General features: G+C 37.7%; 1 protein-coding gene across 1 annotated transcript in view; it reads right to left on the bottom strand.

Annotated features, from left to right (window-relative positions):
* The window catches only part of LOC130913537 (proprotein convertase subtilisin/kexin type 5-like), a 305474-nt gene that overhangs the window by 245024 nt on the left and 43098 nt on the right, over nucleotides 1–17352 (bottom strand). The window contains exon 3 of the mRNA XM_057832213.1: nucleotides 3459–3614. Coding sequence (XP_057688196.1) covers nucleotides 3459–3614 — 156 coding nt within the window. The remainder of the gene's footprint in view (nucleotides 1–3458; nucleotides 3615–17352) is intronic.

Raw genomic sequence — 17352 nt, 5'->3', positions numbered from 1 at the left:
CACGTTCATTTGTACCGTTAGCCGCTAGCGTTAGCCTGTGGCTTGGCTACCAGAAGAAAGCACTGAAAGCATCCTCTCCTGAAATCGTGAGAACCAGGGAGGACAGTGGGTGAAAGCCCGTCTGGAACCCCCCAAGAGTTTACTTAATGTCGGGTGAAAGTTTGGCGAAGCTAACTTAAGCCCGAATCCATCCCATTTACTTATAGCGTTAGCCACTAGCGTTAGCCTACCGGGCTTCTGTTTGTTTGGCTTCCTGAAAACCACGTGACTCCATACATAAGCACACTGTCTGCTTTCTTAAAGGGGAATGAAGATAGCCGAACAACACAAGAGTCAAAGCGGGATGAAAAGACTATATTTTCTTGTTTTATTAAATTACCAAATTTACCTACATGGTCAAAATTATGTCGGTCATCGTGAAGAATTTCGGTAACGGTAAATTTTCGGTTTACCGCCCTGGTCTAGTTTGGGGGCCACGCCAGCAAGTGAAAGCCGGGCCAATATTTATTTTGTATATCCTGGAAGCCTCCCTTTTTCCCCTCAGACAAAACTGTCTCTAGTTGCTCTGCTCACTTTGCAGAATTCACCCGAAAGCATTCGCATTGACTTCGGTCTTTAAATTGAATGAGGAAAGAGGGTAGTTACGTATGCCGTCAAGCCCTCCTCGGGTTAATTAGTGCCGGTGAAAGCGATACAGACCCCCTCAAGACATAAAAGAGGTGTCATTTAACTAGTTGTCCGTCGACATATTATCACAAGTGTTATGAAAATATTTTATAAAGCTTGAAATGCTACCTAGTGGATAACATAAGCATACCAATTATTTTTGTCTTGTTTGTAAATTATCTTATGCTAAATTGTCGATTAAGTTAAGTAGAGAACTTTAGCAGCTCACGGGGCTCTTAAATTGCTTACCTATATAACATTGAGTTGAGTTAGTTTTTTTTAAATATCCCCAACACAGTCCAAGTGTGTCTAAAAGACAGAAAAATATTAAAAGCGTCGGTCAAAGTATTAGCACTTATCTACGTAACATTAACCATTGACAGAGCTGAGGACTACTAGCAGTCGAGAAAGAGCAATGATCGGAAGGGGCAAGCAAACAACTTGTGATAAGGAGTCAAATCTGTTGTGAGGATCTAAGCTGACTCATTTAAAGGGAACCATTGACTTAAAGACTTGTAGGCTCTAAGCAACAATTATTTTACTAAAATATGTCATTAGGAGCACATATATTATTGCCAGGGGTGCACATATTTTTTTGGCCCAGGTTCTCAGATGAAGACCTGGAGATGTGACTTGGTCCTCATTGAGCTTGAGAGCCGACCCGCCTGATGCAATAAAATTATGATAAGCTTTACTTAGAGCCAATTACCTTTAATTAATTATATTAACAATTAACGCTTGATTAACATCAACCGGCACAACAAAATTGCCATTACTTTGAAGTGAAATGTAAAGAAATAAACATAAAAGCACTAATTCAAAATAAAGGGCATTATGCGGCTCCCACATTAACTCCAAGCCTTTGTAAAAGTGGGATGTCCTCCTCATAAGAGCTCATTGAATGAGCATGTTTAGCTTTGTGAAATGCGAGCAAAAACACGTTTGTCAGTGCATGGCGCTGTTCTTCATTAAATTTATTCCATCACTTGTTTATAGGGCGAGTGGGGTCCTGTCTGACATCGCCACATTGCCACATGCTCTGTTTTTTTCGTGCTTTTCAAAGTTTGGATGGCTGAAATTATTTGACCCTATATAAAATGTGCTGCTCTTATCAGTGACATTGGGATTCTCACGGCAAATTTTGCACCACATTTCCATGCGAGCATCATTTGCTTCTAGCCAAGGTACCTCCTGCAGCCACTTCAGCAAAAGTCCTTTTTTTCGATAGCTCCGGTGACGTTTCTGTCGTCTGTCTGTCTTTTGAAGGGGGTGGAGGAACACGGAAATGATTACTCAGCGGGGCCTACCTCTTTGACATTTTGAGAAGGGATTTTCTCGTGTCTGTCGCAAATACAGTGGTCAGCCATCGGTACGCAAAAGTGTATGGAAGCCGTTGAGGGCCAGCGCGTTTGTCTACGTCCAGTACGCACATGCTCCGCTCAAACAGATTAAAATGACAGCACAGTGCAATGCCAACTTGTTAATTGTGTTTTTGGGAGTTTTGTCGCCCTCTGCTGGCGCTTGGGTGTGACTGATTTTATGGGCTTAAGCACCCATGAGCATTGTGTAATAATTGATATCAACAATGGCGGGCTACTAGTTTATTTTTTGATTGAAAATTTTACAAATTTTATTAAAACGAAAACATTAAGAGGAGTTTTAATATAAAATTTCTATAACTTGTACTAACATTTATCTTTTAAGAACTACAAGTCTTTCTATCCATGGATCGCTTTAACAGAATGTTAATAATGCCATCTTGTTGATTTATTGTTATAATAAACAAATACAGTATTTATGTACCGTATGTTGAACGTATATATCCATCTTGTGTCTTATCTTTCCATTCCAACAATAATTTACTGAAAAATATGGCATATTTTATAGATTTTTTGAATTGCGATTACCTACGATTAATTTTTAAGCTGTAATTAACTCAATTAAAAATTTTAATCGTTTGACAGCCCTAAATATAATATAATATAATATAATATAATATAATATAATATAATATAATATAATATAATATAATATAATGATAATGAATAATAAATAATCATAACACTATTAATTAAATAAATAACCAAACAGCCCTCTCTGGGTTCTTCACAGAAAAAAGCCAGGAAATAAATAACATTATTTAAAAAAAATAATAAAATCCGGCCCGCGGGCCATAGTTTGGGGACCCCTGCTTTAAAGAAAGGACTACAGCATTGTAGTTTTTCCCCAAACATTTGCGTTACATACTGCCTCTAATTTTTTCGTTTGTGATATCCTCGTGAAGATAAACGGAATGGAAGATGAATGAATGTCAACTTAATGCCGTTTTGTTGCAATGGTATTTTTCTATTCTTTTTATCTGAATGTAAGTTTGAATACGGACGCACTACACCTACCTCGGAGGCCTAGGTTCTTAAGTAGATGTGTGATCTACATGTATGCGCCACACTGCCTCAAGAGGCAGCAGGAACAATTATATAGTGGTATTGTCCTTTATTGGGGGTGATGTGGGAGCCTTATGCTTCCTTGTACTTGGCACACTTTTTATATTTTAAAATAAATATCTTTGTTTGGTTATTTGTATATTTTGGAGGGGTGGAATCCAGTCATCCTGGAATGAATAGTGTTGGACAGTACATCTTTACTATGGCTCTTCTCATCTTCCATTCACAAAAACAAATCCCTCAGCACATGTGACCCGGCACTAATCAAACAACCTCGGTTCAACCTTGACATACAAACTAAGTTGACGGTTGCCGAAGGAAAAAAAAATCTCGGCACGGTATACTCACAATGTACCACATACTGTTCCACTTGGCATCATTGTAGAAGATGTTGCTCGGGAAAATCGGGCTACTGTGGGCGTGGCTAGACAGAGAGAGGGGCGGTGCTGGCTTGTAATCCCTCTTGATCCTCCTCTTTACCACCTGCTGCTGGATCCACTCCACCTGAAACACAGCATAGAGTTCACACTCATTGAATAGATGAAACCAGTGAAATCGCAGTTAAGAATTTTTTAGTCATTCCATGACTCTGTTCAAGAAACAAGAGAATGGTTCCCATTGAAATAAAATACAAATAATTTGTTGCCGCCTAGGAACAAAATTTTATTCTTATCGATGTATAAAACTACAAAACAGATAATAAATAGTGGAAAACATAAGGAAACTTTTAAGTGTGCATTCGAGAAATTCACAAGCCTTACCCTTTTCGCATTCAATGCTCAACAGCTTGTAAACAGTGTTGTATTTGGTAAAAATGGTCACTTTAGGCGAGTGGCATTCATGGAGAATATAAAAAAGGTAGGGCATTCAAAAAGAACGACAACATGGTAAAATGGAAGAAAGCAAATGGGATTTACAGCGAAATGGACACAATCTGACTGAAGTCGATCACCAGTAAAGCAACAACAATTAATTAAATAACTCCAAGCCTTTTAAACAAAAAATGGTTGAAACATAACCTCGACCTTCGAGCTGTACAGTATATCAGTGCAGAGTAATGTTATTGTAGTCACGTGCACCAGTCAGTTTAGTGTCCCGATGGCAGTAAGCCAGCAAAAAACAACAACTGTCCAAAGTTTGGGATCATTTTACACTTAACAAGGACGATGAAGTACAATGTTTATAACATCTGCACATTGGCAATCACCATGGAAAGTAATAAAGTACAGTATACTGATGTTAGCATTCAGTATTTGACAAAGCTTATCATTGCATTAAAAAAACAAAAAAACAAAAGTAAATTATCAAATTATTTGATCGGGCCAAAAATGATAGTGTTACTATGATGCTTGCCCAATATGAATTAATTTAAAAAATGGTTGAGCAGGGTTTCCCCTAAACAGAAAAGGTTGTGGTGCACAGCCACACCAAAATAAAAGCTGCCACGCATTGCAAATGAGATTTTTTTTTTTTTTTTTAATTTTAGGTACATTCTAATTTGTATAATTTAAAATGACATCTAAAAGAATATTTACAGTGGTGGTCAAAAGTATTGGCACCCCTGCAATTCTGTCAGCTAATGCTCAATTTATCCCAGAAAATGATTGCAATTACAAATTCTTAGGTAGTAATATCTTCATTTATTTTGATTGCAATGAAAAAACACAAAAGAGAATGGGGGGAAAAAATCATTATGATTTCACACAAAACTCCAAAGATTCTCCTGTTGTTAACTTGCGCCTGACTACGTCGGTGCGGAGTAGCAAATAGGAAGCAAAATCCGCAGAAAGGTATTTCGACTTAATGAATGTAATTCTGGCCTGAGCCTATGAAAACAACCTTAATGTGGACATCAAAGTAACGTTTAAGTTCTTTATGGCATGTCTTTGAAACGAATCGTTGCGTCCTAGCATTGCATTTTTTCGTTGCTGATGTCACTCATTGTAATTTCAGAGGATTATTTTGAAGTATTTTGGAAAGAAAAAAGTTCAGTGAATACATGAAAGTGTTCGCCTTGGTGTCCAGCTTGAAATGCTCTCACACTTTTGACATTTTCTGTTTTTTCTTGGTACCTTTCTCTTCACTTTCGTCAGCTTCTTCATCGTTTCCTCTATTTACATGCATGGTTGGAATCAAATATATCCGCTGCCTCTTTCGTCTTCCTGTACGCACATGACGTCAGCGTGTTGTGTTAATTATTCGAGTAATTGTTGCGGATGGTCAGAACGCAGCATTAGAGGCGAGTGGCTTCCAGCATCTAGTGGTTACCAGCAGTCCACGCAACCAGCCCGAACAGCGAGTTCCCACTCGGCTGCTGACAACCGTAGAACTACTTTTTAAGGCAGTTACATAGCTGAAACTGTATCTGGACAGTTACCTGGCCGCCTGACACGGTTGCAGTTCCTATCAATCCATTATTTAATAAGCAGGCTTACTCAAACGTGCTGTGTATTGTAAGCAAGCAAAAACACTATTCTATTGATGCCATTTGTGGTCTGCAGTAGACTGATGAATAATTCAGTTTTAATTCTTATTCTGCAACGACAATTTTAATCAGAGTACTGAGTTTTGACTAGTGCTGGTGCACATATTGTATTCTTGCACACAAAAAATGGTTTAGTTCTTCTAAACCAGGCATGTCCAAAGTGCGGCCCGGGGGCCAAATGTGGCCGGTGGTCAAATTTCATCCGGCCCCCAGCCTCTGTCATAAGATCAGTAACGTCTGGCCCGCACACAGACTTAATAAATTGGTCAGCAGTACTGCTACCAGCATATGAAGTAGCTTACACACTAAATGCTGCTCCTCATTTACCCACTAAAAGGCAGCAGCACTCTAAGCAACATTACCCCGTGTGATCCTTGACTTCCAATTTTTTAAAATAGCGACATCCAACAAAAAAAAAAGTTGACTGCGACGGCTGACGCTTCAAAGATAGGTGGAAATTGGACTATTTCTTCAATAAAATACGCAACAACTGTGTCTGCCTCATTTGCAAAAAGACAGTCGCTGTTTTTGAATAATTCAATGTGAGGCGATATTACTAAACAAAACACGCTGACATGTACAACAAGATTACAGGGAAGATACGCAGCGAGAAATTGAAGCAACTTTTAAAGCTAGTTTAATTTCATAGCAGCAGTATTTCGCAAGAGCCCGAGAGTGGAAAGAGAACGCTAGTTGCGAGATTGTTGAAATTATTAATTAAAAATAATAATAATAAAGCAGATTGCTGAAATTATTAATTTTAAAAAATTATAATAATAATAAAGCAAATGTGACACACAGAATGGCTTGCTAAAATGTGTTTAAATATATTGTTCCCCGTAAAGGACATCAGCCAAGGTCGGCCCCCCACATTTTTACCACGCCAAATCTGGCCCCATTTGCAAAAAGTTTGAACACCCCTGTCCTAAACCTACAATCATTTTTTTCCCCATACACAGTGGGGCAAATAAGTATTTAATCAACCACCAATTGTGCAAGTTCTCCTACTTGAAAAGATTAGAGAGGCCTGTAATTGTCAACATGGGTAAACCTCAACCATGAGAGACAGAATGTGGGGAAAAAAACAGAAAATCACATTGTTTGAGTTTTAAAGAATTTATTTCCAAATTAGAGTGGAAAATAAGTATTGGGTCACCTACAAACAAGCAAGATTTCTGGCTGTCAAAGAGGTTTAACTTCTAACGAGGTCTAACGAGGTTCCACTCGTTACCTGTATTAATGGCACCTGTTTTTAACTCATTATTGGTATAAAAGACACCTGTCCACAATCTCAGTCAGTCACACTCCAAACTCCACTATGGCCAAGACCAAAGAGCTGTCGAAGGACACCAGAGACAAAATTGTAGACCTGCACCAGGCTGGGAGGACTGAATCTGCAATAGGTAAAACGCTTGGTATAAAGAAATCAACTGTTAAAATGTTGCTTAAAATTTGGTGGGGACAATTTGAGCATCCTGAAAAGTTCCTAATGTTATGTCCCTAACGTCCCTATGCAAACCTACGCCATTGGTCCATTAACAGAAGTACTATTATTGTTGTGTTGATGTAGTACATATTAAGGCCAAATAAAAGGAAAAAGAAGGATTACGATATGTAAGTCATACTATTGTTACGGAAAAAAACAGTCGTAATATTACGCAGGATAATGTAACTGTGATCAGCTAAGTATTTTACGTACATGAACCGTAGCTGAGAGCTACAACATTAACCTGGCTCATGAAATATTTCAAATAGATCTTTGATATGGTTCTTTTTGAGAAGCAAAATGTGAAAAAAAAAATGTCATGATATGACGCAATTTTGCCGTGGCACGACATGGTGAGTAGGGGTGCAACGGTTCAGTTAGCCCACGGTTCGGTTTGAACCTTGGTTTTGGGATCACGGTTTCGGTTCGGTTTGCTTTTTGCATTTTTATTTAAAAAAATTTTTTTTTAGAAAATGAAATAAACACTTAAAATGTAAACATTTTCGACTGTTAAAATGCCTCTTAGCTCTTTGGCTAGTTTAGTGGTTGACTACTGAAATACACACACAGTAGTAAAAAAGTTACTTGGCAAAGTAACTGGTGTTACCTTTCATGTTTTTGTTTTTTGTTTTTTTTTTTTCAACAAAAAAACCCAAAACAAAACCAAAAAAAAACACAGTAACCTTTGCTATGTTCGGAGGTCATTTAATGTTCTGAATCAACCGTTAAAGTTGATAAAATTGCTCCCGTTTTTGCATTAGTTCCCTTCTGTCAACTTTTGACAGGTGAAAATATTAAAACTGTTTCATCTTTTAAAGATAGACTCAAGTCAAGATTTTGCCGATTTAGGAGTATTTTAGATAAAAAGTTACTTAGGTTCACTAGGAAGGTTCACTACAACAGAGCCTTTCTGATAAGTTTACTGCTCTAAAATGGCGGCTGTTTACTAACGCTACCGAGTGTCATTTCGCATGTAGTTCTATATGCATGAGAAATCTAGGCGTAGGTTGTAGGCTGTCAGCTACAGACAGGAAATATTGGAGCCACCTAGCCTAGCATCGCGTTTGCTACAGTGTCACAACAAACACTCTTCCCTCACCGTGCCTCTGACTTTTCTCGCGTCATTCAAACAAGGTATTGACGAACGGAGGGAAAAAAACATAATGCACGAAAAACGTACAGAATTTGAACGTAACGAACGGCATACACATTTAAAAATCAGTGCTCACTTGTACAAATTATGCCGAGACCGTACAACTTGACAGGTATGAATAAAAAATAGCGGACCGTCACAGTTAGGTAGTAGCACTCTGTAGCACGGGACGTCCAACTATCAGTGGTCACGGCGAAACTATGTGCTTTAGCAAATTCATTTTTGATGGCTTTGCGTGCCATTTCATAAATGTCGAGGAATACGTTGTTGGAGAAATATGTCCGGGAGGGAACAATGTAACGCGGGTCAAGCTTGCAAATAAATTAACGAAGCCCGCCGTGTGTTTTCACTGGTGTCATCTCCGGGGTTGTCCTGCTCTGAGAAAGTGATATCTGTGGGTGATACTGGCTGATGTGCCGGAGTCATGTTATAAGTGTTGCCCTTAGCATAGGGAACAAGCGCTGAGCAATGCTTGCAAATTGTTTTTTTTTTTTCCAATATTTTCTCTCCCTCCTATTTTCTCTCCCACCGCATTGTAGTCCAAGGGAAAACCGAAATGTTGCCACACCGCAGATTTGAAAGAAGCCAGTGCTTCCTCAAAATTCGATCTCTCCACTCCTCCGCTCGCCATAGCTTTTTGTTTTCTTTATTGTTTCACTTTCACTTCGCTCGTAAGCGAGAGAGGGCGTTACTCGGCTTCGATTACACAGGTGTTTGACAGCGAACGGACATTTACTTGCGGCGGGGCGGGAATTTCTCCACAGCTGGGCTTCACGTCGCACACAGAGCTCGACCAATTCATTCCACTAGCGTTCGGAATAAATTAATTGCAAAACCGAAAAGGTGCGGTTCATAAAGGCGTATTGAACCGCACAGGGCGAACCGTACGGTTCGGCTTTGAACCGTAAACCGTTGCACTCCTAATGGTGAGGCAGTCCGACTCCGATGCAGCCCACCACCGCAGCTTCTAAAAATCCTAGGGGAAACACTGAAACATGTCAAATCATGGGACCCGGACTGATCCACAACATTCTTTTAATTTCTATATTTTTCACATCAGTATTCATTATCCGGAATGATTCCACATCTTATGACACCTAATGATGGAACGGAAGTAGAAGTTTCAACCACAAAAGAGGTAATTTCCAGGCAGCCCCAGCAATTTTCTTCTTGACGAACAACGTCCGCATGCATAAAAAAAAAACTGCATTTTTCACTGCATCGATATGACTTGAAAGCGAGACAGACACAACCGCGGCGTAATTATCCGCTCTCATGCGCAGAAACAATTTGCCGGCTTCTCTGGAGAGTTAGGAAGTGGCGAGATGAGATAATGCCAGGAGGAGAGGAGGCTTGAGGAGAATGAGTCCCTCAAGAATAAAAAAAAAGAAGAGAAAAAAGGCTCCATTGGAGTGAAAACAAATAGCTGGAGAAGGAGAATTGATTTTATACATAAGGATCGGTTAATAACTCAATTGAGTAGCTCTTTGCAGAAGTGGTCAGATCTCTTATGTGTGAAAAGAAACAGACGATACCACCTGAGAGAGATCAAGAGTTAAACACTGACTCTGAGAGTCATTTTACCCTAAGTTACATTTCTGCATCCGCCTCAAAAACACGATAGTGTTCATTGCGTCTACTTAAAACCAATCGTGTATGATTGCAATTTGCATACATTTGCATTTCAATTACATTCACACCATAACTAGGGGAAGACAGTGAAGAGATCGTCGTTTTTCAGCACACAGTGATGTCACTGTGAATAGCAAAAACTGAGTCAACAGCACCTCGAATCTATTCCTAGGAGTTTCCATTTGTGAGAATTGTTTACTTATTTCAGAACCCCTCTTGAGATTTTGCAGAGCCATCTTCACTTTTATATACACAGCAGAAAGAAAAACTATTTGCCGTTGGACAGAAATCCTTTGTGTTTATATCTAGACCTAAACTATTCCACAAAAGTGGGTAAGGGTTTTCATTGCAACCCATCAAGAGGACACCTTTTCAACAATCTGGTGTCTTATGCTGCATTCGAGGAAGGTGGGAAGTCGGACTTATCCCACTCTGATGGTACCAGTTGCGACCTCAAAGCGTTCCAAGTAGAGGTGTCCCGATCGATCGGCATGATCGGGTCCGATCACGTCATTTTCAAAGTATCGGAATCGGCAAAAAAATATCGGCCATGCCTTTTTTATTTTTTAATTTTTTAAATTAAATCGTTTTCTAATTGTATTTAACGTTACAGACGTAATATGTTACACTCATCCAGAGTCTTTAGTTTAGGCTTAAGGTAGGGTTATGAAATCTATCCCGATAACGGCGGTAATTAATTTTTTTTTTTAAATGTGTCACGTTACAATATTTAACGCAATTAATGCATGCGGTGCATGACCCACTCACGCATTGTCGCGCTCAATCTGTAATAGCGCCGTTTTACCTATATAGAGAGATAAAAGGCAGCGTAAAATGAGTAGAGTGAATTTTGGCAGCCTTTGGAGCCTTTTTTTAATTGGCTAAAGCCTTACAATCCCTCTCCCTACGATTAGACATATCATGGGAAGGAATGTGGGGAAGCAAGGTAGCAATTGATCTTTTTCTTAACACCTTGTTATTTCCCAACGCAGAGAAGATATATCAATTGGTAGCATTACGCACAGTCATGGTTGCACTTCCCATCATGCCTTTGGGCATGGCTACAGTATCATTTACTGAAAGCTCAACAAATACTCTAGATGGCAATATTTAGTCACAATATACAAAGTCACAAGTCTTTCTATCCGTGGATCCCTCTCACAGAAAGAATGTTAATAAAGTAAATGCCATCTTGAGGATTCATTGTCATAATAAACAAATACAGTACTCATGTACTGTATGTTGAATGTATATATTCGGCCGAGTTTTATTCATTTTTTTTCTTAATGCATTGCCAAAAAGTATATGATCGGGAAAAATTATCGGGAATGATTGGAATTGAATCGGGGGCAAAAAAAAGCAATCGGATCGGGAAATATCGGGATCGGCAGATACTCAAACTAAAACGATCGGGATCGGATCGGGAGCAAAAAACATGATCGGAACAACCCTAGTTCCAAGCAAAGATGGTTGATTTTTTTTTTTTGGCCCATCAAAAGAGATTTTGAACTCCAGCAAACCTGCCTTCTTGTATGCGATCAAATCGTGGAGGAAAAACGACGGCTGAGTTCAATAACACACACTGTAAACCAGAGCTGGGAATCTTTGGGCACCTAACGATTCGATTACGATTACGATTCAGAGGCTCCGATTCGATTATAAAACGATTATTGATGCACCCCCCTCCTTTTTTTTTTTTTTTTTTTTTTTTTTTTGGTAACACTTGATAATAACTATCCGTTTTACTAGTTGATAGATCATTAGTAAACTGTTGATAAATGATTTATTGTTGATTTGTGAAGTATTTGCTAACAGTTTGTTAAGCATTTGAAGCGTGTTCCAGTATGGTTGACCCCATTCTAAATGCCCATGTAAGTTGATGGATCTTAATAAAACTATTTATACTTTATGTTGAAGTTCATAAGTTTTATTGGTTAAATATACGAAGAAAAGTACAAATATTTGTTGGTTCTATGGCAGATTTTCATAAATGTGCAACATGAGCGCTGCCTGCAAAATGCCTTATCAAAATGCCTTTTCTTTTGAAGTGAACGGCATTTCTTAACCTGAAAAGATAGAAATGCCAAATGTTACACACAAAAACTTTAAACGTTTCTACACAAACTGTCTTTCAGGTTAAAAACACCCTGTAAATGCTTAACAAACTGTTAACAAATACTTCACAAATCAACAATAAATAATTTATCAACAGTTTACTAATGATCTTTTAACTAGTAAAACAGGTTACTTTTAAAAAAAATTTTTTTAATGTTTTGTACATTAGTTCCCAAATTGTTCAAAAATCCTCTCAGGCTAAACCAAACACTATTTCAGTATCAAGTTAACATATAACAGTAAACAAATATATAAAAATAACAGTAAATAAAAAACTCCAGTCCCCATCAGCAGCTTTAAACTACATTGAATCAAATTAATGTTGTGAATCAACTGTTACAGTTGTTAAAATTGCTCCCGTTATTCTATAATTTCCCTTCTGTCTACTTTTGACATGTCAAAGTTTTAAAACTGTTTCATCATTTAAAGATAAATTCAAGACAAGATTTTGCCGATTTAGGAGTATTTTAGATAAAAAGTTAATTAGATTCGCTACAACAGAGCCTTCTAGAGAAGTCTACTGCCTTAAGATGGCGGCTGTTTACCAACGCCGGCAAGTCCGTCATTTCGCATCTCTGTTCAATAATACATGTTCTAACACCGCCGTCGTCTGTCATTTTGCATCTAGTTCTACATATATATGATATCTACTGTAGCCATTTGTTTGTAGCAACTAGCAACCTGGTGTTGTTTGTAGCGGCTGTCGGCCGCAGTCAGGTATGATTGTTTTTTTTTTATCTAGCGGCATGAGTTGAACATGATATTTACCCTCGGTCCGTTCTTCATTGCGTCCCAAAGACCGCGCTGACTGTGTTTTACTTCCGCTTTACCTGGTATAATTCATAATCGGAATTTGAAAGTTTGTGAATCGTTCTCGAACCCTCCACGGCCGAATCGCGAATAATCTAAGAATCGGAAATTTCGCACGCCTCTACTGTAAACTGCCTTCTTTAGTTACATCCTTGCTGAAAGTCAATATAAAAAAACAACTTGTGTTGAATAGTTAAATTAGTTTACCGTAATTTTCGGACTAAGCTATTACTTTTTTCCCCTCATTTTGAACCCTGCGGCTAATAGCCCAGTGCGGCTTATTCGATGATTTATTTGGGTTAATAGGTAACACTTTATTTTACAGCCGCGTCATTAGACTGCCATTAGACAGTCATAATTTTGACATGACAATATCACGGGCATTAATGAATGCTTATGAAAGATGTCATTCAATATCACCCGGCAAATTACGTCACTAAGTCCATTTATGTCCAGCTCGGATCCTTTACATCTACTCAAAAGTGAGATCCTTTGCCGGATAATACAAAACGACATTTGTCATAAGCATTGTCATAATAATAATGCCCTTATGACAGTTTTATGGCGCCACTGTCAAATAAAATGTTACCAAATACCAGACCTAGCAATTAATGAAACAACTAAAAGAGTAACTGAAGAAATAATTAGCACACAACATGAATTTTGATTGTTGTTTACATCCGTAGCACTGCAATGCATGCTAGGAGGCATGTTGGATGACAGCAGTGTTGGCAATAGAGGTTGACTGTCTCCTCCAAGGGAGTAGTGATGGCCAAATGAAGCTTTTTGAAGCAATGAAGCTTTGCAGCCAATTGGTTCTCAAAGCTTCATGGTGGATCATTTGGTTTTGTGACAGTGTTATGACGCCGCTGTCAAATAATGTGTTCCTGGTTAATATTTGTTATGTATGTATCCCATAATACAATTAGGACAGCTGCAATTTATAATCCAGTGTGTTTTATCTACGAACAAATGCCATTTTCTTCTCAAATTTTGTGGGTGGCGGATTATAGTCAGGTGCCCCTTATCGTCCCAAAATTACGGTAATAATCAAGGGCGTATGTTTGGTCTCAATACTGGTAGGGACGATATAAGAGCACAACCTCCATGTACACTTTTTGCTTGAGAAGGGATATTAATAATATAAGACCAAGCAGATTGGGTGAATGGTGGTCAGGGCTACACTTTTCACCTATGTGAACCAAATTAATTGATCGACTAAATTATTAATGCAAAATAAATCAATACAAATTTATTTAACTTCCACACTGAAAATTTATAACGTCTTAATCTGATCATTTTTCTTAAATCTAGTCGAATAATTTTTTCCATCTTGTTCTGAGTGTTAAAGGTTGGTTAACAGATTAATGCATTAGATTCTTCCTCTTACTTTAAGTAAATATTACTATTAGTTGGTCATTTTTCACCTAAATCAAGAAAAAATGCTTTCAAATAATGTTTTGAACAATATCTATTCTTGAATAAAGAACATTTCTGACAAATTTTTTTAACCTTATTTTCAGCTAGGTATTTTTCTTATTTCAAGAAATCTAAGTGAGTAAAATTTACTTGAAGCACTAGCAGATAATTTCACTTATTTCTAGTAGATTTACACTAAAAACAAGGGAAGTTTTTTTTTTTTTTTTTTTAAGGTTTTGCAGTGCATATGTATTGGACTGATTGTATTGGTTTCGGTGGTACACCGTTTGATTAAAGCTTTGTATTTAAAAACTACTAAGAAACATTTTGAAAACTTCCAGAGTAAGTGTCTGGATTTTATAAGCAAAGTTAAATTGCAATATTTAAACGCAGAGGTGGGTAGAGTAGCCAAAAATTTTACTCACGTAAGAGTAACGTTACTTCAAAATAATACTACTCAAGTAAGAGTAAAAGTAGTCATCCAAAAAATGTACTCAAGTACAAGTAAAAAAGTATACAGTGAAAAGAATACTCAAGTAAGAGTAACATTTTGAATAACTGCTTATTTTTGTTTTTTTAACAATGGTATATGAACCGTTGTTATAATGATACTGGACAATAACATATTACATAACCGCATTTAGCCAAAGAAATACAAAAAAATAAATAAACAATTGAATTCCAATGAGAGAAAAATAAAACATAAATGAGGCATTATTTGTCCAAAGAGCATGAATGCCCTCTGGTGGAGAAAACAGTTCATAGTTTTAATAGTGAAGAGTTCCTTCATTATTACTATTTAGAACTCAAAAGGAGCATATATCCGATTTTCCTTGGTCAATCAGTGCCAAATAAAAACTGGGAAAGAGGTTGAAATCCGCACTTTCGAGTCATGTTGCGAGCAGCGCTAGATATCAAATACTTCATTTTTTACAGTGCTAAAGACCACATGATTGAGCAGGCTGGCGTGAAGCTAGAACGGCAAGCTTGCTTCTGATTGGTATAATGGAGTCATGTGATTATTTTTGCGACATCTCATTGGTGAAATCGGTAGAGCTACTTGCTACTACTACATCTGTTACAGCTACTCGGTATCGCTGGCAAAAACAATAATCTAATTAATCTAATAATCTCTTGTTTATTTAGCACCTTTGGATAACTTTGAGGGTCCAACTAAAAGTAAAAGAGTGCTTATTCACCACCACAAAAGTTTTGGGAACAAAATAGTATCAGGGTAAAAAATTTCACAGAACACCGGTTGTGAACACGTGTGTGAAGGGGGGGGTCAAGTCATCAGCCAATCAAACCTGCGTTTGAGGGGGGAAAAAAGGACTAGCACATTCACGACTGGTGTGCATTGTCTGATTGACTTTAACGCACGCGTTTCACTGCATTCTCGCGGCGGCCACGTTGTCGTGCCGTTGACGTTTCTGGGTTATACTTTCCTACCGTGTTGGTCCTCATTATAGTAGAGAAGACAGAGTAAATATAATCTAAACAAAGAAATTGTAACCCGATCGACTCACAGCCTCGAAAAGTAAGGGTTACATTACGTCAGAAACTCGTTCGGTACGCCACTGTTCCAAACCGAGCACCACGTACCGAAACGGTTCAATACAAATACATGTACCATTACACCCTTACTATTTACAAGACATTATATGCTTGATTAACTGTCCCACTGCAACACATAATCTTATTAGTGTTTCGACAGTGGAAGTATCTAATATGAACGTGTCAAAACTTAAAGTAGATTTGTTCGACGGGACACATTGCATCGATAGTCCCCGCCGTTTAGTTAAGCTGATGTCAGCAATGTGAAGTTGATCGACAGAACACGGCAGCACAGACCTAACTCTAATACTGGTCACAAAATGACCAAACTGCTTATCAATTAAAACTATTTCAAAAAACGTAAAGCTATTCCGAGTCGAATCGTGACCCAAAAAATCTGAATTGAATCTCGACGCACTGAAAGGTTTGCAATTGCAATAACAGCTAGGGTTGTTCCGATCATGTTTTTTTGCTCCCGATCCGATCCCGATCGTTTTAGTTTGAGTATCTGCCGATCCCGATATTTCCCGATCCGATTGCTTTTTTTTTTTTTTTTTTTTTTGCTCCCGATTCAATTCCAATCATTCCCGATAATTTTTCCCGATCATATACATTTTGGCAATGCATTAAGAAAAAAATGAATAAAATTCAGACGAATATATACATTCAACATAAAGTACATAAGTACTGTATTTGTTTATTATGACAATAAATCCTCAAGATGGCATTTATATTATTAACATTCTTTCTGTGAGAGGGATCCACGGATAGAAAAACTTGTAATTCTTAAAGGATAAATGTGACTTTGTATATTGTGACTAAATATTGCCGTCTAGTGTATTTGTTGAGCTTTCAGTAAATGATACTGTAGCCATTTAACTTCTGCCCAAATGCATGATGGGAAGTGCAACCATGACTGTGCGTCGTGGTACCAATTGATATATCTTCTCTGCGTTGGGAAATAACATAGGGTGTTAAGAAAATGATCAACTATTACCTCTCTTCCCCACATTGCTTCCCACGATTATTCTAATCGTTGTAAGGCTTTATCCATTTAAAAATAGGCTCCAAAGGCTGCCAAAATTCACTCTACTCATTTTACGCTGCCTTTTAGCTCTATATACTGTATGGGTAGAATGCCGCCATTATAAATTGAACGTGACAATGCGTGAGTGGGTCGTGCAGCGCATGCGTTAATTGCGTTAAATATTGTAATGTGATAAATGTAAAAAAATATTAACTCTCGCTGTTAACGCGATAAATTTAAAACCCTACCTTAAGCTTAAACTAACGACTCTGGAAGAGTGTAACACATTATGTCTGTAACGTTAAATACAATTAGAAAACGATTTAATTAAAATACATATATATATATATATATATATATATATATATATATTTTTTTTTTTTTTTTTTTTTAAAAAAAGGGCATGTCCGATATTTTTTTGCCGATTCTGATACTTTGAAAATGACGTGATCGGGCCCGATCGATCGGGATGCATCTCTAATAACAGCTACTGTTGTTTCAACAACTGTTTGCAGACTGTGGTTGTTAACAAATCAGTAAAGTAACACGAGAAGCCACTTG

Source organism: Corythoichthys intestinalis, chromosome 3, assembly GCF_030265065.1.
Source record: "Corythoichthys intestinalis isolate RoL2023-P3 chromosome 3, ASM3026506v1, whole genome shotgun sequence".
Classification (NCBI taxonomy): domain Eukaryota; kingdom Metazoa; phylum Chordata; class Actinopteri; order Syngnathiformes; family Syngnathidae; genus Corythoichthys; species Corythoichthys intestinalis.
The sequence above is the reverse complement of the archived record's forward strand: the minus strand, read 5'-3'. Positions and strand labels throughout refer to the sequence as shown.